General features: G+C 39.9%; 1 protein-coding gene across 9 annotated transcripts in view; it reads right to left on the bottom strand.

Annotated features, from left to right (window-relative positions):
- TUT7 (terminal uridylyl transferase 7) overlaps window positions 1–24537 on the bottom strand; it is a 61381-nt gene that overhangs the window by 12897 nt on the left and 23947 nt on the right. For all 9 annotated transcript variants that reach the window (XM_059142744.1, XM_059142750.1, XM_059142749.1 and 6 more), the window contains 15 exons: window positions 22572–22752; window positions 20079–21163; window positions 19350–19500; window positions 17300–17386; window positions 15936–16036; window positions 13948–14005; window positions 9990–10093; window positions 9088–9177; window positions 8571–8684; window positions 8321–8398; window positions 7538–7715; window positions 4752–4799; window positions 4578–4669; window positions 2722–2837; window positions 1299–1624 (listed from right to left, as the gene is read on the bottom strand). In XM_059142744.1, coding sequence (XP_058998727.1) covers window positions 1299–1624; window positions 2722–2837; window positions 4578–4669; window positions 4752–4799; window positions 7538–7715; window positions 8321–8398; window positions 8571–8684; window positions 9088–9177; window positions 9990–10093; window positions 13948–14005; window positions 15936–16036; window positions 17300–17386; window positions 19350–19500; window positions 20079–21163; window positions 22572–22752 — 2809 coding nt within the window. The remainder of the gene's footprint in view (window positions 1–1298; window positions 1625–2721; window positions 2838–4577; window positions 4670–4751; window positions 4800–7537; window positions 7716–8320; window positions 8399–8570; window positions 8685–9087; window positions 9178–9989; window positions 10094–13947; window positions 14006–15935; window positions 16037–17299; window positions 17387–19349; window positions 19501–20078; window positions 21164–22571; window positions 22753–24537) is intronic.

The raw sequence follows: 24537 nt of genomic DNA, 5'->3' as shown, positions 1-24537 counted from the left end.
TATTTTAATTTCTCTTAAATAGATATTCCTCTTATAATCATTAAAGATCTGGTCTATGTCCCATGTCAGGGTAAAAAAAAGTTAGAGTTTACATTTGTCCGAGCTCCTTAGAAGCAGGACAAGCTGTATCTTCCATAAACACCAAAGTCCTATTTTAAAACCAATAATTAAATAATTTAAAAATATACTTCATTCCATATAAAGCTCCATTAAAAAAAAAAATAAGAATAAGTGCTCTAAAAATTTTGTCTTTAAAAAAAGAGACACATTATATTGCTGTTATGATATAATAGAATGGAAGAGAGGTATTAGTGTTCCAGGAACGACAAACAGTAGAGAATTTTAAGGGAATTATCATCAGTGCTGACTCTCTTACACCACCCATACACATGTAACAACTGAGGACAGGAACAGGAGAGCTTACTACTTTAATCTAAAAAATGACTCCCCGGGTTTCTTCTTTATGCTTCTCCATGCTCTCTCCTCTATCAAAGTCCACCCACTCTCACGGGTTTATTCGGAGAAAGAAAGTGGGAGTGTATAAACTGCTTTGTAAATTCTAACTTATACACACAGAAGGTACCTTCATGCTTAACAGTCTGTTAAAAAGGTGCCCGCAGTGGACACTTCACCCATTTAACAGAAAGGGTCAATGAAGATCCAAGAACCCAAAGGGATGGGATGTACGGATGACATGCAACTATGGACTGAGAGTGTGTTTTTCCTTATCGTAAGAATAATCACGTTCACTGCGGGAAACTAATAATGTCCTATATATGTACTCCGTAATTCTCTTCTGCAGTTGGAACCACCATAACAGCTGTGTCATGGAGTTCCTTCTGGTCCCTCTTCTAGGCATGTGCATGTACATATTTAAACGAAAGCACAAGTGGCTCACTATACACAGCCTGGTGTCCTGAGATTAACTTAGCTATGCCTCCCCCATGGCCAGTCAGTGCTTTAGTTTCCAAAGTGCACGTACTGAGAAGCGAAGCTTAAGTGGCAGCTTGTTTTCTGGTCACACAGGCTACATTTTATAGGCACTGGGGATGACCGGATTTTCCATTCATGGATAATCTTAGAAAAGTCAAACAAATGACTTCTATAAGCCTCTCAATGAAATTGCCATATAAGAGGGTCTGAATTTAAATGGGGTGGGTTCACTTTCTTAAAAATCTTTTTAAGTTGATTTGTTAAAGAAATAAATATAACTAAAATAATAAAGAGTTCTAAACTCTAAAAAAGAGATTTCCCTTGAGATGCGAGTGCAAACATTGAGGTATGACCGGGATCCATACCTGGAGAGCCTTTAAATTGTGGGCATTCCTTTTTAATGTGCCCTTCTCTTCCACAAATAAAACAACGTTTTTCTCTTAAGTCTTTGTCATCCTGTCTCTTCCATTTTTCCACTGGAGGCCTGAGTATTTTCTCTCTGCCCAGGTCGACAGCCGCCCTCACTGGCTTGGCTTTCTGAGGTGTGCACTGCATGGGCTTATCTTCTTTTGTCGACACCTCCCTCTCTGTGTACTTGTTCTGAATTTCTTTGTCCTCTTTGCTTCTCTTCTCTTTGTTCTCAGGGTATCTTTGGTTCAGGGTATCTTCCTGATCACGCCGTCGTCTCACTCTAGAAGATGATATAACACCGGTAGGAAAAATCTAAACAGAAACCTGACAAGATATTAAGGGTGCTCCAGGTTTGGGAGATAACCAGAGACAGAAGGTATCAGGGGGAAAAACAAGAATGTACACATTTTAGTCCGTCTCCTCTTTCGGGAAGCAACCTCAGGGCGATGGTATAGTTTTTCTTTTTGATTTTCACAACTACTCTAGTGCCATAAAAACAGTATTTGCAGTTAGCAGAACTCCTTGGTCCAGTATCTGCTAAGATATGGATGTAAAGAAACTCCAGTGATCTTTGGGGTGATTTCTTGTGACTCTGAGGCCCATTCTTTTAGTAGGCACTAGAAATTCGAGATGTGGAACTTTCAGTTCACAAGGAACAAGGGTTGTAAGGTGATTTATGTTCTTAAAATGTTAAAAATATTTCTTTCTTGCTCTACATGAGCAGTGACTATTATTTGAATATAAAACCAAAGTACTAAATAAGAGCCTCGAATTCCAGATGGTGCCTTAAGAGCATGTCTTTAAATGAGAGTATTATGGTCCAATTAAGACCAACACACCATCCAAAACCATAGTATGGCCCATGCAAGCAATCAACACTACCCCACCTCCTGCAAACGTCACCAGAAGTATCCTGACCCACGTGAGTGGGTCAGCACAGCAATCATTAAGGGTTGAACCACATACACGTGAAGGGTCCTAAATGGCAAAAAGCTGTACATGAGTCTGGAACAGCCCTGTTACTGTACACTGGAAGTGTAACTGATGTCCCGAAGAGCCCATTTTACTTTCCTTGTTTCTTCTGCCATCCCTGTTAGAGAGGCTGCCGACCAAATGGCTGAGTAGCGACTGGGGCAGTGACCAAAATGAGGGAAGGGGAGCAGGCCTGGAAGACTGGTATCTGTACACCCAAGGGACATCTGGTCATCTGTGCTTAAATGCACGTTTTAAATCAGTTCATTTTCACTGTGAAAAATCATTTATCTGAGAACTGCTGGATTTAATACAAGTTTATTTTCTGTTACAATAGAACCTCATTTAAAAACTGGTACAATAGGAAAGTAAAAATGAAACCACCCCTTTTGAACACTGACTTACTTTCTCCTCATTGGACAGTCCTTCATGAAGTGTCCAATTTTCCCACAAATTCGGCAACATCTATCATTTGGGGCCAGCTCTCCTTCAGTTAGCACTTCTGGATCAAAAAAGTACTCCTAACAGAACATAAATATAGAAAAGTATGAACTACTAAAGTGAGATCAAAACATGAAAACTAACCAGATATCAATCAGAGACGCTCTTTTTAGTGATTATTATACTGTTTAATTCCAAAATTGAAGACCATTAAGAGGTTTACTTCAGGATAATTTTACCCAAATTCATTTTGCTTTATTCCTTTTCAACATGCAGACCATGGTTTAACCCTAACCACAAAGACAGCCTGTTTTTCCAGGACATTTCTACACAAGAGCACATACCCATGAGTCAGCTTCGCCAGGACGTGGAGGAGGCCGAGGTCAGGTACAAACGTTTCGCTTAATCATAAAATGGAAAGGCTAAAATCCAATAAACTGAGGAATACGATTTGCATTACACATACAGAGAAAAAGAAAGAAGCTATGTGCTGTTCTTTGTTTGTTGTGGCTTCTGGAGAAAAATATCAGAAGAAAGGAAAGAGAATGTTTGAACTGAATCCTCCTTGCCAGTGAAATTTAGGTGAGGACCAGAAGTATCAGGATCACCTAGGAGTCTGTAAGAAATGCAAATTTTGGTCCCCACCCCGATCTCCTGAATCAGAATCTGCATTTTAACAAAATCCCCAAGGTGCTCTGTAGGAATAAGTTTCAGAAGCCTTGGTGTAGAAGACAACCATAGCATATCCAGCAAAAAGGAGACGCACAGATGGGATCCAGTGCTGAATATACACAAATGCACTTAAGGTTAGTTTAAAAAGTCTTTATTTAAAAAAAAAAATTAGACCCCCTCAGTCTGTTGGGGGTCTGCCTTCGGCACAGGTCATGATCCCAGGGTCTTGGGATCGAGTCCCACATCGGGCTCCCCACTCAGCAGGGAGTCTGCTTCTCCCTCTACCCCTTCCCCCAGCTTGTGCTTGCTCTCCCTCTCTCTTTCGCAAATTAAAAAAAAAAAAAAAAATTAATGTTGGAAAAAAATAACTTGAACAGAAAATCCTCTAGTTCCTAACTCCCTTTTTCTCTCACTGAAGGGAATTTCTACAATGCGACTGTGCTTTGTTTTTAATGAGTCCAGTTCCATACAAATCTTGAGTATTAGGTTATGGGATACCAGTAAGCTTGCTAGCACAGAGAGCTTGGTCTCTTTCTTAGGCCCATTAAGAGATGTATTATTCTCCTTTCCAAGTGAAAAATCCAGACTTCCTATGAGGTAAGTGGAGGACCCCTAGCCACATGGAGGCTGGCCTTGGCAGAAGCTGGCATGGAGCCAAATGCCCATGGAACAGCGATTCCATCTACATTTGTTGCCAAGGCAAAGCAACAGCACCACAATGACTAATCTTCCCACCCAAACTCCACTTCTGGCTGTTTCTCCCTTTTCTCCTGATAAAAATCGCCTCAGAACTGAGGATGTTAAAAAAACGTTTTTGGAATTGCTTTGTATTGCCATTGTTTATATTGGCTAGATTCACCAGACTTTTAGAGTATTTATTGCTGGTGTAATATGTAAAAATTAATAAAGCACCTTTTTTGGTTTTTAGGTATTTCTTTTCTTTCCTTTTTTTTTTTTTTTAAAGATTTTAATTATTTTTTGTCAGAGAGAGAGAGAGAGAGAAAAAGCACAAGCAGGGGAAGTAGCAGGCTACCCGCTGAGCTAGGAGCCCGATGTGGGACTCGATCCCAGGACTCTGGGATCATGACCTGAGCCGACTGAGCCACCCAGGCATTCCAGTATTTTTGGTATTTCTAACAGACACTTACCATTTTTGAGGGGCAGTCCTTTGGGAATCCTTTGACTGGAATACCAAATACTCTTCTACCATTAATGAATGCTTTCATGATAAAATTTGTCACTAAGAAGAAAGAGTAAGTGCTCAATTAGATGGAGTAAAAGGAAAAGGGATCACAATAACATTTATAAACAAAGCAACTTACTTTTCCTTGATAATCCAGCTCCAAGATTATGATTCAAATCAAAGGGATCTAAGCAAAGAAAATTAATGAGAACAAAAATATAATGAAATAGGAAATGCCATCGTTCATACATTAAGTGACTATATAAGAAGGAAGTGTTACATACTTTATTATTTGTAAAAGTACAGTTGTCCTTTGAAAAATGTAGGGGATAGAGGCAACAATCCCCCACATAGTAAAAAATCCACGCATATCTTTTGAGTCCCCCGAAACTTAACTACTAACAGCCTACTTTGACCAGAAGCCTTACCTATAACATAGGTGATTAATACATATTTGTATATGTATTATATACTGCATTTTTACAATAAAGTCGGCTAATGAAAATGTTAAGAAAATCACAAGAGAAAGTACATTTACTGTACCGTATTTATTGAAAAAAATTCACATGTAAGTGAACCTGTGCAGTTCGACCTCTTGCTGTTCAAGGGTTAACTTTATTGAATGATTGCCTTTTTAATGAGTTTCCAATATGCAATACAGCTAAGTAATATCAATTCCTAAACATAAGTCAAGTGTTTTTTCCAAAGTGTCCATCAGAAGAGAGGGTGTTGCTTTATATTTGAATCTGTATAGACTCGTTCCTATTATGAGGAGCTGTTTCATTTTGAACAACATAATATTGTTTGGAGACCTATTAGTTGTGTATGATCTAATGGTGCTAGTCTGGGAAGCATAAAGAGGTCACAAATTTATTTAGAACATTTTAGTGCTGAATGTTCCTGCTAACTAACAAGTGTTTTAAGGATCATGTTAGTCATCTTGAGGATCATAAAACACAGTTAAGACAAAAAGACATATGCACCTGTCCCAACGGCATAACAATGGCTACCTGGACCTCAGTTTTTAGTGAAATCTTCATAAAGGACTCCTCTATGATGTTAAAGGTCTGCATCACAAAGTCTTAGATAGGTATGTATATGTTGTGCTCTGGAATATTATCTATTAGATGACCCAGAAAGTGGTAGGAATGATGAAAAAAATGCTGATGTAAGATTTATTCAAGATCTGAATAAAACTTATTCATGAAATAAACGGAGATAAAGTACTTTCTAAATTAAAATATTTTATATATAATATACATATGTAATAATTCATACTTTGAATATTATGTGTAGATATTTATTTCCAATAAATGCCTAAAAACACTGAAGAAAAGCAAAGGAAAAAAACCCTCAAAACCCTTTTTAGGAATCAAGAATTGAAGACCACTTTGTATACAGTAGATACAAAAAGAATACAGAAATGAAAAGGGGCATCCTAAAGTTGTCTGTTATGCTTCTAATGAACAATAACTGGGGCACACCATTCTGGATTCAGACTCACTAACAGGTTCCTGGAGTAGAGGAGCTTTCACTCAATTTGATCCTACACAAATAACCGCTATTAGAACGTTACTTCCTAGTAGGGTTTTTTTTTTTTTTTTGAAGATTTTATTTATTTATTTGACAGACGGAGATCTCAAGTAGGAGGAGAGAGAAAGGAGGAATCAGGCTCCCCGCTGAATGGAGAGTCCAATGAGGGGCTCAATCCCGGGACCCCAGGACCCCAGGACCATGACCTAAGCCGAAGGCAGAGGCTTTAACCCACTGAGCCACCCAGCTGCCCCTTCCTTCCAAGTAGATTTGATCATGCTTCCTTCTGGTGACTTTCACATGTGTGTATGTGGAAGTATTTTTGGTTGTTTGCTTAATGCAGCAGGGACACTATGATATTAAGCTACGGGACAGTAATAATCATTGCTGTTGTCACCACCCCTGAAATTCCTCCATTCTAGAATAGCTGGTTAAAAGGCTTCTTTCTCACTTAGCCTATTATTAATGGTTCATCTGAAAGTAATGTAAAAATGAGAAGTAAAAGATTAAGAGACTTCAAAAATTAAAAACAAAATATGAACAACTGGAGACCATAAGAATCCACTGTGATAATGGAAAGGTTTAAGACAAAGTTCTATGTTTTTGACACATGAGATCCTAAAACGTTAAAACCCTATCTAAAGTCACAGTGATCTGAATTTAACTTTATAAATGTTCACAGTATTATCATACTGCCAACAGGCAGAAGTAATGATGGAGACAGAACGTAGAGTAACATGTTATTTAGCTAATCTGTACATTTAAAAAAATTAAAAAGATTAAATAAATAAAATATTTCTTAGCCATTTCTCAGTTCCGTTTTAAGCATTTAAACTTCATTTTGTCCCTAAATTTAAAATCATACAAACTGCAAATAAATAATCAACTACAAACATATATGGCCCAGGGATCCTTGCATTCAGTGGGAAGAAAAGGCTTCGGCGTGGGCAAAAGAAATGTTAATATTTATATATAATTACTTATATGTAAACTCCTTAATGAATAAAGAGAAAGTGAGGATCCTGAAAATTCATTCTTAGTGCCCCGTCTTCAATTCAGAAGGTGTTAAAAGTCCTACTCTTTTGAAGCTGCCTTATCTTTATTGCAAACTTATTCTCCAGAAGATGTTCAACAAAAATCAAAGATGTGTCCTGGTCAAAAGAGTTCTGAATTGGTGAGAAGGCCCATAGGAGGACCTGGGTCACTTAAAAATAAATCTTTATACTGAAAAGAGTCAAGTGTGCTGATGTGGACAGTAACAGGAAGGTTGTGCTGCCCATCCCAACCAGTGGCTCCGGGCTGTTCTGGAAGAGCTCTGCAGGGATGAAAAATAACACCCTCACAGTTCCAACTCTATATTCTAAACCATTTTAAGTTTCATTTTATTTGTACCTTCAATAACAATGTATTTTGAGGTCCACTGTTTCTTAAAAGTTGTAAGCAGACTTTTTCTCCTGATGCTAATAACATGTTCTTTAAAATCAAATTCCTCTGTGTAGAATCGAAGAAGTCCCAACCATAGTTGCCCAACAGATTCTGTATTTTTCCCATATTCTGGCCAATAGGTGGGCTAGAAATAGAAGGGAACAAGAGATATCATGCTCTATAGTAAAGTTTTAATATCTATCTTCATTTGAATCTTAGGGAGTAAGTTTGGATTTACTTTAATTAACTGGAATTTAAATACATAAAAACATAATTACATAACTTTCTTTCACGTTTTTAAATATCATTTATGAGTTTATTTATCTCTACCCTGTGACTCAGAGACAGGGAGAGCTCAGGGTTTTAAATGTCAAACCCCAGAATGCATGTTTGTGGAAGCATCTGGAAATAAATTTTAAGAGCCTTGATGATGCCTGGGTTATTAGACCTTCGAACTCAAAGAAAGTCTTTTCAAACTCCTTGGCAAATGTTCACTTGGAATAAAGTTACATAACCATTTGGAATTGACAGGCATTAAAGGAATCTGAAATACAGTCCCTTGAAACTCACCTGGCTTAATAAAAATGTTTTCAACTTCAAAGGAAACAACTGTATATGCTAGTTTTTCACTATCATAATATAGATAAATATAACAAGTGATAATATAGTTGTTGACCATGACACCACAGCATAGTATAGCTAACTTTTAGTCAAGGATGTAAAAAAAATCTTTACTCTTAAAATACGTACCAGTTCATCTATTTGATCAAAAAAATAAATATTCCAGCCATCAACAAATATTTCAGGTTTCTTTTCACCTTTGTATATCTGAAATTAATTTTTAAACTATTAGTATGGATTATAAATTTAATGCATTGATACAAAAACTTGTAGGAAAATAATTAAATATTTAACTACAGAACCACAGAATACTAGAGAAGGAAGAGGGCTCAAAGACAACCCAGCTTTAGGTGAGAAACACAATTTCTTTTACTAATACCTCTTGAAGGACAGGAATGACTGGTGGATTCCTCTGCTGGAGAAAATATAGCACCATAAGCGTGTATGCATATGACGATAAGCTGCCTCTAGATGCGTCACCAATATCACACATCTGGAGGGAAGGAAAGTGAGGGACAAAGAAAACATCACCAGTGTTTTCTGCTAAATTTGCAGCTATCCTGTTATCACTAAAAGTAAGGTGCTTCTACAGGGCAGTAATATGAAAATTACATCTTCAAATGCTAAAATGTCACCAAAACCAAACAATACCAGCGAAAAGGACGTCAAAAACAAACAAAAGAAAAACCCCAACCAACAGCCACAAGCAAGATCAGGTTATCATATATGAAATTTAAGATGATAAAACTGTAGCTTGCTGTGGCAGGCTTCCCAAAGTAGTTAAAGGAAACATTTAATACAGCCATGGGTCCTTAAAAAATATAGACTTATGTTTTCACCTAGGTTTGAAGATGCAGTGAAATTTCCTGATGAATCCCAACAGGAAGGATACTCACCTTTGTAAAGACTTTCATGGTGTAGCATAAATATTTAACTCTGGGATCAATGGCTGAATAAGCAGATAAGAGCCTTGTGTTATGAAGGGCCTGTTAAAAGGAAAATTATACCATAAGGGATTAATTAGAAGAAAAAATTTTAGGCTGGAATATTCTGAAAAGGTTTACACTGTAATTCACTTCAGACTGAAACCAATATATTTTCCCCCCAAACAGAGCTTCATTAACTTACTAATAATAAGAATTATAAATGGTATCTGAACTCACGACTTCCATTATGTTAATATGTCCTTATTCTGAACATTCCTAGAAATAAGGGCTATTAAGGTAATTCTGTCTAAGTAGATGTTAGGAGTCCCCCACCTCAACCTGGCATTATTTAAACTGAATGCCCCTAGGATCCAGAGAAGGTCCATAAAGCTCCAAAGCAAAGCAACTATGGGACCAAAGACATACATACACTATAAAATTAAACAAACTTCAAGCCAAACTAAAGCACCTGCCACTCTGACCTCACTTTAAATAAATACGAGTAACTGTTACATCCCATCTCTACAACACTGCTAGGCACACAGCAAGCACTCCTAAATAATGATTAAAAGAATGAGGGGCGCCTGGGTGGCTCAGTGGGTTAAAGCATCTGCCTTCGGCTTAGGTCATGATCCCAGGATCTTGGGATTGAGCCCCAAATCGGGCTCTCTGCTCAGCAGGGAGCCTGCTTCCTCCTCTCTCTCTGCTTCCCTCTCTGCCTACTTGTGATCTGTCTGTCAAATAAATAAATAAAATCTTAAAAAAAAATGAATAAGATAAAAAAATGGCTTAATTTTACTTGAGATTTTGTAAATTAAGAGAGATTTGTTCCCCTTGATCTCCCTAAAGAAAAAGCTTAGAGAAAATCTTACCAGTGTGTTATACAAACTAATGTCCACTTCCAGACCACTTCTCAAATGGAAGAACTTTACAATTGGCACCTTTGCTGTTGTAATAGGCAAGATGTTTCTCAGACCTAGGTTGGGAATAAGATAGTATTGTGAAATACAGCAGCTGGGCCATAAGCTACTCTTGTTAATGTCCGAACGTAAAATAGATGTAAACCTAACTGGTCTGTTTCACTGCAGTCACTGGAGCTACTCAATTCTGTTATTCAACATCTGGGAAGACTTTTCTGGCAAAGTCTATTAGTGAAACATATCGATATCTGAAGTACAAGGATGAACAAGGCAGCCAGTGCCCTCCAGGAACTCACTGGGTCACGAGCATGCGTATAGGGCAGTCAGTCACATAAACACAGAACAGAAGAGGCTACTACAGAGTCTTGGCTACTTGGACCCTCCCTATTCTTCTCACCTGACTACATCCTAATATAGAGAAAAGCCTTTGGGGCAATCATCCGAATCCTCAAAACAAAAATTACTCATCACAGAGTTAGAAGTTAAGACGATAAAAGAAAGGAATCAACTTCAATAGGAGAGGAAATTGCCTGAACTAGGTTTTGAAAAAGGAGAGGGACAGGTAAAGATAGAGGCAACTGAGGGGATTTACAAGGAAATATACACAGGCACAAGGCAGACGCCTAAAGCAGAAGGACATGTTCCTTCCATGGAATTGTGAAGGCTAGAGAGTAGACTTTAGGGAAAGAAACAATGAGTGATAGGAGGTGGAGCAGAAACCAGGAAGAGCCTATAGAGAACATATATATCCTGACAAGGAGACACCAATGAACTGTGTAAGTTGGGGAGAAACACTGACCTCATCTATCTGCACAACACCCTGGCAATGAAGACTGGAGACACCACCCAGAGGGGCACGGTGACCATTATGAAAAATGATCTATCTGGGGCTCAACTATCTTGGTGGCATGTGGTGTGGAGAAGCAGCAAGACATGCTTCGTAGAATATACACCTGGACTAGCCAGGGAAGTGGAGATAGGGGAGCGGACATGGAAGTAGGGGGGATAAGGAAGAGGAAGGAGGGCTGTAACAGTAAGCACCACCAGTTCCTACAGACCCACAATCCTTCACAAGCACCACCTCCTAAGAATGTTCACCCTCATCCAACAGATGAGAGGACAAAGCCCTAGAAATATTAATTTGCTTAGAAACATGGAGCTAGTAAGTTGCAGAGCTGAAATTTGCATGTAGGTGTGACCAACTCCAAATTTCTACTGAACCTATTCTAGGATGAATTAGTCATTGCTTCACCCATTTTGGTGATTCCAAGAATGTCAGTGTCCATGATGGAGAAAGTAGATTCCGAGGAAAGGGCAGGTAGTGGAAGCTGCAGCAGCAGGAAGGCAGTAAAGAGAAAGAGGAGTTCATTCTGAGATGGAGCTGGAGTTTTTTCTCAAACAGGTAAGTGGTGGTATCCGAAGGGCAGATACATAGTGATCCGAAGTTCAGGTGTAAAGTATGTAGATGATAGAAATTACAACACAAACAGTCTGTGAGGGAGACAGAGGAGGTCTAACTTTTCCTGATGGGGAAGTGGGGCAAGGTAGGTCGTATTTACTGAATCCCTGGCATATGCTAGACCCTGTACTTTAATGTACCACCTTTCTTAACCTTGAACGTTATTATTGTTATTCTACTTTGTAGATGAGGAACCAAGTAGTTAAAACGCGGTTGAGTGTCTTTCTGGGAACACACAACCAGACTGTATCCAATATAGAGATTATAGATATCTCCACACAAGAGGAGAGCCAAAATTTAAAAACAGAGAGTCTGACTCCAGAACCCCCACTAACTACTCTGCTATACCGCAACTAAATTAGAGAGCTCTATACTCCATCTCCATCCCATTCTAGAATTTGACATGGTTGCCCATCACCAGCCTGTCCGCTATGGTCTATTCCCAGCACATCATTCCGGTTCTTGTTGTTCCAATGGTGCCTTTTTCAGTGTCCTTTCTTAACTTCGACTCACAGGAATTGTCCTTAACTTCTCTCAAAGAACCCCTAAGAACTGTTTTATTCTTGGTCTCTCTCTCTTTCTCTTCAAGGATTTCAATGAAAAATTGTTTTCTTTTGTTCTTTAATCCTGACCAACAACTCTGTATTTCTAATTGCTTGCTGGACTTTTAACTCCTGGAGATTATACCTTCATGGAAAACTACACACCTCTACGTGGTGTCCTCTTACAAACACTTGTTTTTCAAGTACCTAACATCAGTCCGAACCCTTCTTTCTTTCTTGCAGGTACCACGTCCCCTTGGGAATCTCTCCTATCCTTTTCCCTTTTAGGATCATTAGCACCTGGTTAAGGTCCTTTGGCCCTGAATTCACTTAGAGGATACCTTCTCTGAGAGACTCTACCAGCTGACGAAAAGGCTTCAGTTTTACTTTTATCGGGTTGCTCCTCTCTTGGAAGAAACTTCACTGGTTTCCAAGCATCTGCAGACTTTACCTTAACGAGTAATAAGAACCACCTGAAACTCCTCTCTCGATGCCCTGCTCTTCCCCCACGGTCCTCCCAGATACACCGCAGTCACTCTCCTGCTCACACGTGTGCCCTCTCAGGAATGACTTCTCTTCCGGGAGAAGATCCTTCTCAAATCATATTCAGCATCACCTGAGAGCAGCATAAACCCATCTCCCCTATGTAACTCCTTCCCAGAACCTCTCTCTCCTCAGAACTTACTGAATACTTACAGTATCTTCTGACCTGTTCTGAAAAATGAACACTGCCTTACATCATTACATGGTCTATGAGGTTACCTTCCCTTGTTTTAAATCTGAAAGTTGCCCAAGGAAAAGGCTTGTATAGTATAGACTTTTTATTTTTCCACCATCCCCAAGTGCCCAATACAGTGCTGAGCACATAGTAGGCACCCAATAAGATAGCTGGGGACTGTTTTAACGATATTAGGTTTCAATCATAGCCCTTTAGCTATTATTTACAATTCTTGTTCCATGTAATCTGTGTTCCATTACCATCTGTGTGTATAAGTCGTTTCAGTCTAAAAATGACCTGTTTTTAACATAGTTCATGCTTAAGATAGATACACTGCTGTATTTAGGGGAAAGGAACATGTCTGTAGTTGAATCTCACATGATACAGAAAAAAATTGTGATCAAGCAAGAAGATGATGATAAATTGAAGGCAGTAAAATGTTAACAGCTAGTGGCTCTGAATGAAGGACACACACAGTTCGTTATACAATGTTTGCTACTTTCCTCTAAAAGAAAGCATCTCATGGACAGACCATGGAGTTCTACTTTTGTGGGGTTACAGACCATATTGTGATCACCTTCATTCCCAGCTCCTAGCACAGAAATTTGCTGAACCGCATTTAAAAAGAAAATACCCACTGTTAACAGCATCCATAGCTGTCCCTGACAGCAAAAGAATACATTAACGGCATGGCAGCAGTGGGCACGATTTACAGCAGCTGTACATTTTATAGCTATAAAAATTTAGTAGTGACCCAGTTCAGTTTTCTCAGTATATTGGTGAGAGAAAAAAAGAGAGCATAAAGTTAAATGACTTGTTCAGGGTCGCATGTAATTGTCAAGCAGCACAAAGACAGTCCAGAACCCCCCAGTGCTTTCCACTACGCTTCACACCACTGCCAGCAACACTTGGACTTACACAATGTCAATATGGCAAAATGGATTTCCAAAATTTCTTGCCTGTATGGTATATGCTTTGTTCTGAAATAAAACTCAGCTAGGCAACAAAACGCACACAAATGATTACCGATTCTTTCCTACTTCATCACACAAAATTGTTGAAAGACACCAACTCTCCAAATGTACTCTACGTGCGCCACTTTACTTGTTGCATTGGCATGAATAAATTTTAAGTATGCAAAACACTGATAAAAAAGACAAAAATATTTTTAGACAAAGTTTGCTGAGGTACCTGAATGCTTTTTGAGGACTCTTGCCAGTTCTTCAATAGTTCTTACACAGTCCAACCCCTGCAACAAAAAGTGCATGTGCTGAATCACAAAGGGAAGACAGGTTCCTAACCTGGTTACAGAGAGTTCCCATTACCTTCAGAAATAATGATATATATATTTTTTTAATTTTTTATTTTTTATAAACATATATTTTTATCCCCAGGGGTACAGGTCTGTGAATCACCAGGTTTACACACTTCACAGCACTCACTAAAGCACATACCCTCCCCAATGTCCATAATCCCACCCCCTTCTCCCAACCTCCCTCCCCCCAGCAACCCTCAGTTTGTTTTGTGAGATTAAGAGTCACTTATGGTTTGTCTCCCTCCCAATCCCATCTTGTTTCAGAAATAATGATATTAATTTCAACTCATTCTATATACATTTTTCCCTCCTAGGCAAGCCTTGGTCAGTATTCATAGGAAAAAGCCTAAGGATACAAAAACTCCCATAGACCCTATTTACTAAAATTGTTTTTGGAGGTATAAGAGAGACTGAAATCAGATGTCCCAGAAAAGTCTGAACCATTGTCCAAATGAGGACCTTCATTTGTCCCCTCTATGTAACTCTGCTACTCAGAAGTGCCCTCTGTGCCAGAATAAAGAAGGTGGAGCTTCTGTGCCCTGTTTTGTTCATTCTGGGTGGACTTTCATTATATTTCAGTTAAGAGCTGACGAACAGCTATGTAAAGTGATTAAGTTCAGAGAATCCCTCCATAGGACTGTGTATAATGCACAAATGAAAGTCATACAGCAAATCCAAATGTTTCAAATAAATCATACTTAAAAACATTGGGCTTACCTTTTACAACATAAACCCTTTTGATGGCTACACACATCCCAGATGTACTGGAAATTTTCCTTCAGAAATGCCCATAAAGCTTGTTTCTAAGCTATGTAAAAATTCAATATTGATGATGTACAATGAGGTAATTCCATCTATTGGACCCAATCCTACTTATCCTCTTTACTCACCAAACTCAGGTAGCTAACTTTTGCCTATTCTCCCAAAACACATACATCCTCAAAAGACAAAGACTGGAAAGTAAGCAAAGTCATAAAAAGGCCCTGAGTGACAGCAACATTACTCATTTTTGGCTATACAGTGTCTGGGCTGTGGTTAAAAATAAAAAAAGGGACTTCACACTTCTCAGACTTTCTGTCTTTATGCAGTATTTTATATTTTATAAAGGCCTTAAATTTGTTAGGGGCTAGCAAACCTTTTCTCCTCTGTAGGTCGTATGACCCTGTTGTAACTACTCAACTCTGTCATTATCGAACGAACGCAGAGGCCGTCAACACTTCACAAATGGAGGCATGTGACTGTGCTCTGTTTCTGACAGAACAAGCAGTAGGCTGGCTTTAGCCTGTGGGCTCTAGTCCGCTGACTCCTGACATACATGATCCAAGCTGAGGTGCAGAGCAAATCTCCTGAGGCACGAGGAGCAGAGGGCATGCTTTCCTTTTACAGATTACCAACCAAAGACCACGTGGTAAGGAACATATGAAGCAAGCCTGTCTTGAATCTGGGTCTCTGAACTGTAAGTTTAGTGTTCTTATCATGGTATATTTGCCTGCCTGCTAAACAAGTCTCAGAAGACCACACTGTCTGCTTCCTAAAACATTTTTCAAAAAGGCTCCTGTGGGTGTGTGCATCAATGTCTGCCCACTGGCCATGCCAATGGGACACCAGAGGGGCTGGATTGGCCTGGTAGTGTTCCCACAGGCTGCTTTCAAATCCTCTCTGTACTATATGTTGAAAATACACACCCTGGTACCTCCTCACGGTTACCTCTAAGCTCCGTAAGTATCTGAGCAGATAGACTGTGTCAAATGGCATACTTCATATGGTATTGCTGATAAATTTGGAAAACACCAAGCTGTACTGCCACTCAATATTATCAAATCACACCGCCACGGCAAATTCAAGTTTTAGGTGGTCACTGTACCTCTGCAGTTTCAAGTCCATTAATCGTCATACAGACGTCAAGGTCACTCTGTTTGAACCCAAATCCATTTTTGGAGGAGCCAAACAAGCTCAGTTTAGTTCCTGTTAGGGATATACGAAAAGTAGTAACTAATTGCCTGAATACATTTAATCAACTGATCAAAATGGCCCTCTGATGAATCATAAAATACCCAGTTGTTAACTATCTTATATGAATCTCATTATAATTATGTTCTTTTATTAACCAGTTCACTTATTACAAACTTTTTCCTCTCAAAATTTATTTATTTATTTTTTTAAAAGATTTTATTTATTTATTTGTAAGAGAGAGAGAGAGTGAGAGCGAGCACAGGCAGACAGAGTGGAAGGCAGAGTTAGAGGGAGAAGCAGGCTCCCTGCAGAGCAAGTAGCCTGATGTGGGACTCGATCCCAGGACGCTGGGATCATGACCTGAGCCGAAGGCAGCTGCTTAACCAACTGAGCCACCCAGGCGTCCCTCAAAATTTCTTTTTTTTTCAAAATTTACTTTAAATACAATCTACATATAGTGTGAAAGATTACCAAGTGCCAAACTTTATTCTTTTTTTTTTTTTTTAAAGATTTTATTTATTTGTCAGAGAGAGAGAGAGAGCGAGCACAGGCAGACAGAGTGGCAAGCAGAGTCAGAGGGAGAAGCAGGCTCCCTACCGAGCAAGGAGCCCGATGTGGGACTCGATCCCACACTGGGATCATGACCTGAACTGAAGGCAGCTGCTTAACCAACTGAGCCATCCAGGCGTCCGCCAAACTTTATTCTTAAATGAAAGGACAGTTCAAGGAAAATGTGGATCACATCAGTATATTTAATAATGCAATTTTACTGCTTTCTAAATATTCATTTTTTAGAGATGTGAACTTTGACTTAAAAAGAACGCGAAAAATGGGCCGCCTGGGTGGCTCAGTGGGTTAAGACTCTGCCTTCAGCTCAGGTCTCGATCTCAGAGTCCTAGGATCGAGCCCCGCAACCGGCTCTCTGCTCAGCAGGGAGCCTGCTTCCCCCCACCCTTTCTCTGCCTGCCTCTCTGCCTACTTGTGATCTCTCTATCAAATAAATCAATAAAATCTTTAAAAATAAATAAAAAGAACACAAAATGAAATTTCAGTTGTGGGGTCTGTTAACAGAAATCCCATACTGCTACTGTCTTCACTGTTGGTAAAGTAGGATCGGGCAGACCAAATACCATCCTCAGCAGATCATAAAGTAACTGAAGCCCTGTCCCCATCACCATCATTCTTTCTCATTCTCCAAGTTAATGTGCTTGTAACACATGTACTCATTTTGAAGGAAGGTCATGCTACTTTTCTTAAATGTAAAAAGTTATTTACCTGGAAACTCCTGTCTTATGAAACTTTCTAGGTTTTGCCGAATATGTTCACGAGCTTGATCTTCTAAAATAGTTGGAGAAAAATCCTCTGTTTAAAATAAAAATAAATTTTAGAAACAAAGATTGTTCATGTGCTTTGGAGAAAAAAAAATCATTTTATAAAACAAATCTAACAACTTAAAAAGAAAACTAAATTCCATGTGTCTTCCTGGTAGATAGCATTAGTAATATAAAATAGAGAACGTCTTTCTTTGAAAATAGTCTGTCCCCACCATTTACATTGTTGGTGAGAACGCAGAGTGGTGCAGCCACTCTGGAAAACAGTATGGAGGGTCCTCAAAACACGGAAAATAGAGCTACTGTATGACCCAGTAATCGCACTACTGGGTATTTACCCCAAAGATACAAATGTAGTGATCCAAATGGGCATGTGCACCTGAATGTTTATAGCAGCAATGTCTACAATAGCCAAACTATGGAAAGAACCCAGATGTCTATCAACAGATGAATGGATCAAGAAGCTGTGGTACATATACATGATGGAATACTATGTAGTTTCAAAAAATGAAATTTTGGGCGCCTGGGTGGCTCAGTGGGTTAAGCTGCTGTCTTAGGCTCAGGTCATGATCTCGAGGTCCTAGGATCAAGTCCTGCATCGGGATCTCTGCTCGGCAGGAAGCCTGCTTCCATCTCTTTCTCTCTCTCTCTGCCTGCCTCTCTGTCTACTTGTGATCTCTGTCAAATAAACAAATAAAATCTTAAAAAAAAAAAAAAGAAATTTTGCCATGTGCAATGACGTGGATGGAACTAGAGGCTATTAAGCTAAATGAAGTAAGTCAATCAGAGAAAGATAATTATCATATGATCTCACTCATATGTGAAATTTAAGAAACAAAACAGGATCAGAGGGGAAGGAAGGAAAAAAATCAAAGACAAAATCAGAGAGGGAGACAAACCATAGGAGACTCTAAATCATAGGAAACAAACTGAGGCTTGCTGGAGGGGAAAGGTATGGGAGGGATGGGGTAACTGGGTGATGGACATTAGGGAGGGCACATGATGTAACATAACAAGCACTGAGTACATATGCAACTATTAATCACTGATTTCTACCTCTGAAACTAATAAAACATTATATGTTAACTGACTTTTTAAAATTAAAAGGAAAAAATTAAAAAAATTAATAATGTATTATACCCCCCAAAATAAAAAATAATTGAAAGAAAGAAAGAATGAATGAATCTGTTCCCAGGAATCTGAACAGTGGTTCTGCTATGAGGTTTCAGAAACCCAGGGTTCTATAAAGGTGGCCCTCAGGGCACAGAAGTATGTATATATATAGTTTTCTAAGGGGACTCTAGTTTCCTTTTATAGCTTATAAACTCCAAAAAGGTTTAAAAACGACTCAGTCACTGGTTAATAAGTAAGTGCCTTCCAGCACAGCTCCCTCAGGAGGTAGCACAGTGATGCATCAAGTTCATCTGAAGAGAGGCCCGCTTCTTCCTTTCAGTGTTTTTCCTTTAACTCTAACCCTCCGCTTCCCCAAATTGGTATTCCTCAAAGGGCTGTTAGGGGGTCATTAATAAGTCTTAATTAAAGTATTTTATGCTCAGATTTTGGAAATGCTGGGATGAAGAGTTAAGTAAGTTCTTCACAGGGAACATTTCTCAGAAGCCATTATTATGCTAATTTAACCCACAACTCTCCCAAGGGGGAGCAGCAAGCACACTCCTTCCCTACTTGACCTGTGCAGTACTCCTTGCCAAGAGATACTATTAACTGCACTTAGGAAAACAGTTCAAGGAAAACCAGCTGGGAATGCTAGTATTCCAACAGTTAGAATTAAAAGATCCTCCCTCCCTCCCTGTCTTTCCTTCAACAATTGTTTACTGTGAGTCTCAACTGGCACAGGCATTAACAGAGAGCTCCATGGACACAGTGGAGAATGGAACAGACCTGGTCTCAGTGACGGAGCTAACAGGTCAGTGATTCTACGGACTCTTGAGACAATGCAATATTTTGATAAATGAAAAGAAATATTAATAACTTACTATAACATTGGGTGCAAACTTGATCTAAGATATTTGAAAATTTGGGAGTCAGTGGTGGCAAAGGTTCCAGCTGAATTCTTTTGAAGTCTTCGGGACAGTCCTTCTTGAGATGACCTTCTCGTTTGCATAAGCTGCACACGACCATAGGAGACTGCAGGAAGGTGGCAAAGCAAAACAAGACGTAAGATACAACTCTGCCAAATAAAGGGGCCCTGAATCATTTTTTGAGAAGTCCACAGTCTACTCTCACTCGCCAAAGGAATAAAAAAAATGTGCAGCCAAACGGGGACATCTTATGGGATACTCAGGAGAAAAAGGTAGTAATTTCCACTACCAAGAGCATTCCCTTTCTCCAATGCAAATTCACAAGGGTCTAAGGAGGGAAGGTGATCGAGTGGTTGTATTGGACTGCACCAACTCCTCACTACCACGAGACATGGGAAAGCTCTGTTCTAGTACATGAAAATTAAAATTACATGCATTAAAACTGTTCAATGTCTTGGGGCGCCTGGGTGGCTCAGTGGGTTAAAGCCTCTGCATTTGGCCAGGTCATGATCCCAGGTTCCTGGGATCGAGCCCCACATCAGGCTCTCTGCTCAGCAGGGAGCCTGCTTCCTCCTCTCTCTCGGCCTACTTGTGATCTCTGTGAAATAAATAAATAAAATACTTAAAAAAAAAAACACCTGCTTAATGTCTCTTAGTTCTGTGGCACTAAGTGGCACTGATTACCTTGCCTTTAGTGAAGGTGAGTTTACTAAATTCATAGAAGAAATCAGACACAGCTGAGCCTTCCTCACATGTATTTTCTTCTTTAAGACAGATCTTGTTGAATTCCGTTAGTAGAGCCCCAGCCGCAAGTTTTCCACCTTCTTCCGAGTCTTTACCCTTAGCAGACTCCCCTAATTCATCCTCCTCCTCAGACAGGGCATCCTCATCCCCTGATCCCGTGTATGTATTTTCTAACTCATCTTCATTAGCCAAGTCATCCTCATCTTCCCTTTGGGTAATGGACAGCCTGGGCTCTTCATCGTCATCCTCTTCCTCTTCTTCCTCCTCCTCTTCATCGGAATGAATGATTCCTGATGTATGGCCCTGTCTTGAGGGGGCGAAGTGGCTTAGAGCATCTTCGAGATCATCGGTACCTTCTATGCCTTCTTCATCAACATCAGCCTTGTCTTCTGAAGTAGTGAATCCATCACACGCTTTGGCTGCGGGATTTTGGAAGCCTTCTAAATGCAAAGTGCTCTCTGTCTCATTATTCTGCGTGCCACCACAGGTGACAAACTCTCCACGTCTGCTACTCCTTAGACCTTGATCATCGGCAGTCAAAGGATGCCTGCCCTCTCTCCCAGCTTCACTTCCTGTTTCTTGATGGTGTCCTTTAATATCCCCATGCTCATCACAACTGGCCCCTGCCTTGATACCGTCTCGGTTTTCCAGGCGGACACTGACATGCCCATTTCCCAGTTCCTCCGATGGGGGGCTTCCAAAGCTTTCAGCGGTCTCTTTAACAAGAGTCAGTGGCTGCACCGTGCAGGTGTCTGTAGTTGAAATGGCAGCACCTGGCTCTTGAGCCAAAACTGAGTTTTTCAGTTTATCCTCTTTTGCTTGTGTACCCGGGTCATGCTCGGCTACTTCTTTAGAATGTTCAGAAAGACATGTGACAGTACTCAGAGGCTTTGGAAGGCTGGATTTTGTAATTTTGTGTGGAAGGGCAAAATACTTATACGTTGTCCTTAAACAATGAAGTATATATTCAAACACTGGTTGATTATTTAGAGTCCTTGCCACATTTCTTTTAACAGAGTAGGGATCTGTAACGAAAAAAAAAGGAAGAAAAATCCACCACTTCATACATTTCTATCTCATGTTTTAAAAATTAGCCTGCTGTAGATAAAAACAGACAACAAACGATACTAAAGTTTAGCATGAATCTTGTATGCTTTTTTAAAAACTGGGGATGGGGAATAAAAAAGAGGCAGTTTAAGAACAAAAAAAAATGTTTCCTTAAACGTCTGTTCTATGAAGAGTACCCGTTCTGTTCCGAACCAATACCCCTTCCCTATTTTGTTCTGTGACTCTGGAGGTAAAAAAGGTGTCATCTGTGCGGCTCTTGTGCCTTGGGGAAGAGAGGGCTTCCCGCCAGGCTCTGCTGAGGGCTCTGCCTCCCCACTCAGCCAGGCCCTGTGGTGTGTAGAGCTTACCTCCACTCTTCTGCCCTGGGAAGCCCCATCACTGAACTGGCTGGACTGAATTCAGGGGCGAGAGGGAGGCACCAGGAGGAGACACCACTTCTCTCAATCTTTTCTCCTCCCCTAGAACTCCAGCAGGTTAGGCAATTGGCCAGAAGAGCTGAGCCAGAGAAACTGCAGGGGAGGGTTTAAAAATGTGAGATCCCCATGACTGCACACAGAATTTATGCAAAATGCAAAATGCAAAAAAAAAAAAAAACCACCAAAAAACCAAAAACCCTCTTATGCAATATAAAGCTTGAAAAAAATCAAGCAAAAATATGAGAATTCCATTTAGGAGGTTCTTTAAGTTGTCTGAAGGAGGAGAATTAAGATTTCTAGAGGGGTTTCAACCTCCTGACCCTGCAAAGCTGAGAAGAGCTAGTCCATTTAATGTAGTCCACAGGGCACATCAGCGAGTCTTTCATACAATGGTTTTAGTTAAATGAGCCTTTGCTAGAAAAAATGTTTTCATGAATCAGTTCCAAATGCTACTGTAGATATTCCAAAAATAACAAGCCCCTCTCTCTATGAAAAGGAATCCAATGAACAATTATTTTTCATGAGAAAAAGTATTTTCTCACCTTCATAAAACTAAATGAACACAACAATCCAGGAAAGGACTGAATCAAAAAAAATCCAACAATGAGAACAGTAAAGAGGAAAGGGGGATTCACACATCAGGGTGGGCTGCGGGGAGGGAGCAGTTAAGTTGTTAAGCAATTTACAAAGAAAGCAAGGACTTGGCCAGCCACTGTTTTAGCTGTTTTTTAACTAAGACATTTTACTGCAGTGCTTAAAAAACCCAGGATGAACAAACAGCTTGATCCCTTAGAATGACCACAGTAACACATGCAAGATTCTAACTATTTCACTTTTGGGATTAGGCCTACATTACACGTGGAGGCTGAAAGGAGAATGAAGTAAAAAGCATGCGGTTAGACTGGTACCTTAAAAAGACAAGGAATTAAAAATAAATGTTCTGAGATACCTTCAATGGCAATGCGCTTTTTGGGCCAATCCTTTGACTCCCGAGATACAGATTCTTTAACACGAATACTGATCACTAAGTCAGCCAAATTGAATTCTAAAGCATAGAATCGAAGCATTTCCACCCAGAGCTGCCCAACTGGTACTGACGGCAGGTGCTTGAAATCAAATATTAATGATACCTATTAACAGCAAAGAGAAAACACACAGGTGAGTCCAGGTGTCAGCACAATCTGAAAAACTAGAGATCATTCAAGCAAATTACAAAAAACCTGAAAAACCTTAGCAAAGATAAGAATTTGACAATCCTTCTAGGTAAATCACATCTGGGTTATATTCTGTTTGTGGGAAAACGGCATTTCTACCCTGCACTCCTGGGATGAGAGCATGTTAAAATCTAACCATCACCATAGGAGCAGAGGGGCAATTTTAGGCAACCAGGGGGCACTCCTTATTTAGAAGCCTTAATGACAGGTGGAGAGAAACGTGCCCGGATTGCTACTCAGCACAGAGCTCTCCCTGGAGTTGCCAAATTGCTGCTGGAGGGCACCTCTACGCTCACACACTCAAAAATGGGCGGCTTCTACAGGCAGAGAGCAAAAGGCAAAACACTCCTTTCATTTGTTCTGAGAAGTTTCATAAGCTCACTGAATCTGCCAGGGACAACTGATTTTAAAGTCAACTTTTTTTTTTTTTTAAGAGGTTTATTTATTTAAGTAATAATCTCTATGCCCAACATGGGGCTTGAGCTCATGACCCCGAGATCAAGAGTCTCATGCTGTTAAAACTGAGCCAGCCAGGTGCTCCAAAGTCAAGTAACTCTTGATATCAGAAATTGATGCCAGTTTTACATTCACTGACTCTCAACAAACTGGAACATACAGTGACAGAATATACCGGAAGGTGCATAGGACGTAGAATAGAAACAAAAAAGTCCAAATACTGACTCTGCCACTTCATAGCTCTTAACTGCTCTTGGCCTTAGCCTCTTCACTCTCAGTCAGCATGACAGCATAGTGGCTAATGGAACTGGCTTTGCAATGGGACACTTGAGGCTTGAAATCCAACTCTGCCATGTACTAGCCATGTATGATCCTGGCCAAGCTCTATGCTGTCTACGGCTCAGTTTCCTCATCTGAACAATGGGGATTACAGTACCCACCTCAGAGGGTTGTTGGGAGGACTGAGTGAGAGAATGTCTGTAAAGAGCTTAGCACAGTGCCTGGCACACATGTTCAAAAAATGGTCGCTATCATTATCTGCAGAGTAGGGACGGTACCACCTATAACACAGGATAGTTATGAGGATTAAATGAGAAACAAGGGAAAGCATCTGGCAGATTTGGTTGCTCTCTGTATTCTTTCATTCATAGTCTTTAAGTACAAGAAATCCATTTATCATTGAAACATAATGTCACAACCGTAAGATGGCTCTTGTGAGGTAATCCAGTTCAACTCCCATTAAGTTACAAGAGAAAACTAAAGCCCGAAGAGTTGACGTGACTTGTCAAAGGTCCCACTGCTTGTCAGCGGCAGAACGAGAACAATCGGTCTCCATCCTGGTACAGTGCTCTCTCACCAGACAACGCAATCACTCTCGACCCTGCCTAGGTCTTCATTTCTGATGCGGTAGCAGGACTAATAATCTCTCCAAATAACACAAAAATGTAAACTTCAAGTATTTGCTTGGGCTTACAGCAACAGCTTTTCCTTCTCAGGGATACAAATCTGTTGCCCATCACACTTTATTATACTGAACTTCAAAACAAGTGGTGGTATAGTATTTTATTAACCACTAAATCCTGACCACAAATATTCTTGTCAAGTATGATAATGCCATTAGGTAGATTTACAAAGCAGAACTGCCTGAAATCCGAAGTTATCTAGGTCCCAAACACTGTAGTTGAGGACACAAAGTAAACCCCCAGAAGTTGAAAGCCTCATTAAATTTCACCTCTTTATCCATAA

The sequence above is a fragment of the Mustela lutreola genome, chromosome 12 (genome assembly GCF_030435805.1).
Source record: "Mustela lutreola isolate mMusLut2 chromosome 12, mMusLut2.pri, whole genome shotgun sequence".
Taxonomy (NCBI): Eukaryota; Metazoa; Chordata; class Mammalia; order Carnivora; family Mustelidae; genus Mustela; species Mustela lutreola.
Note: the sequence above shows the minus strand (reverse complement) of the source record. Positions and strands in the feature narration are given on the sequence as shown.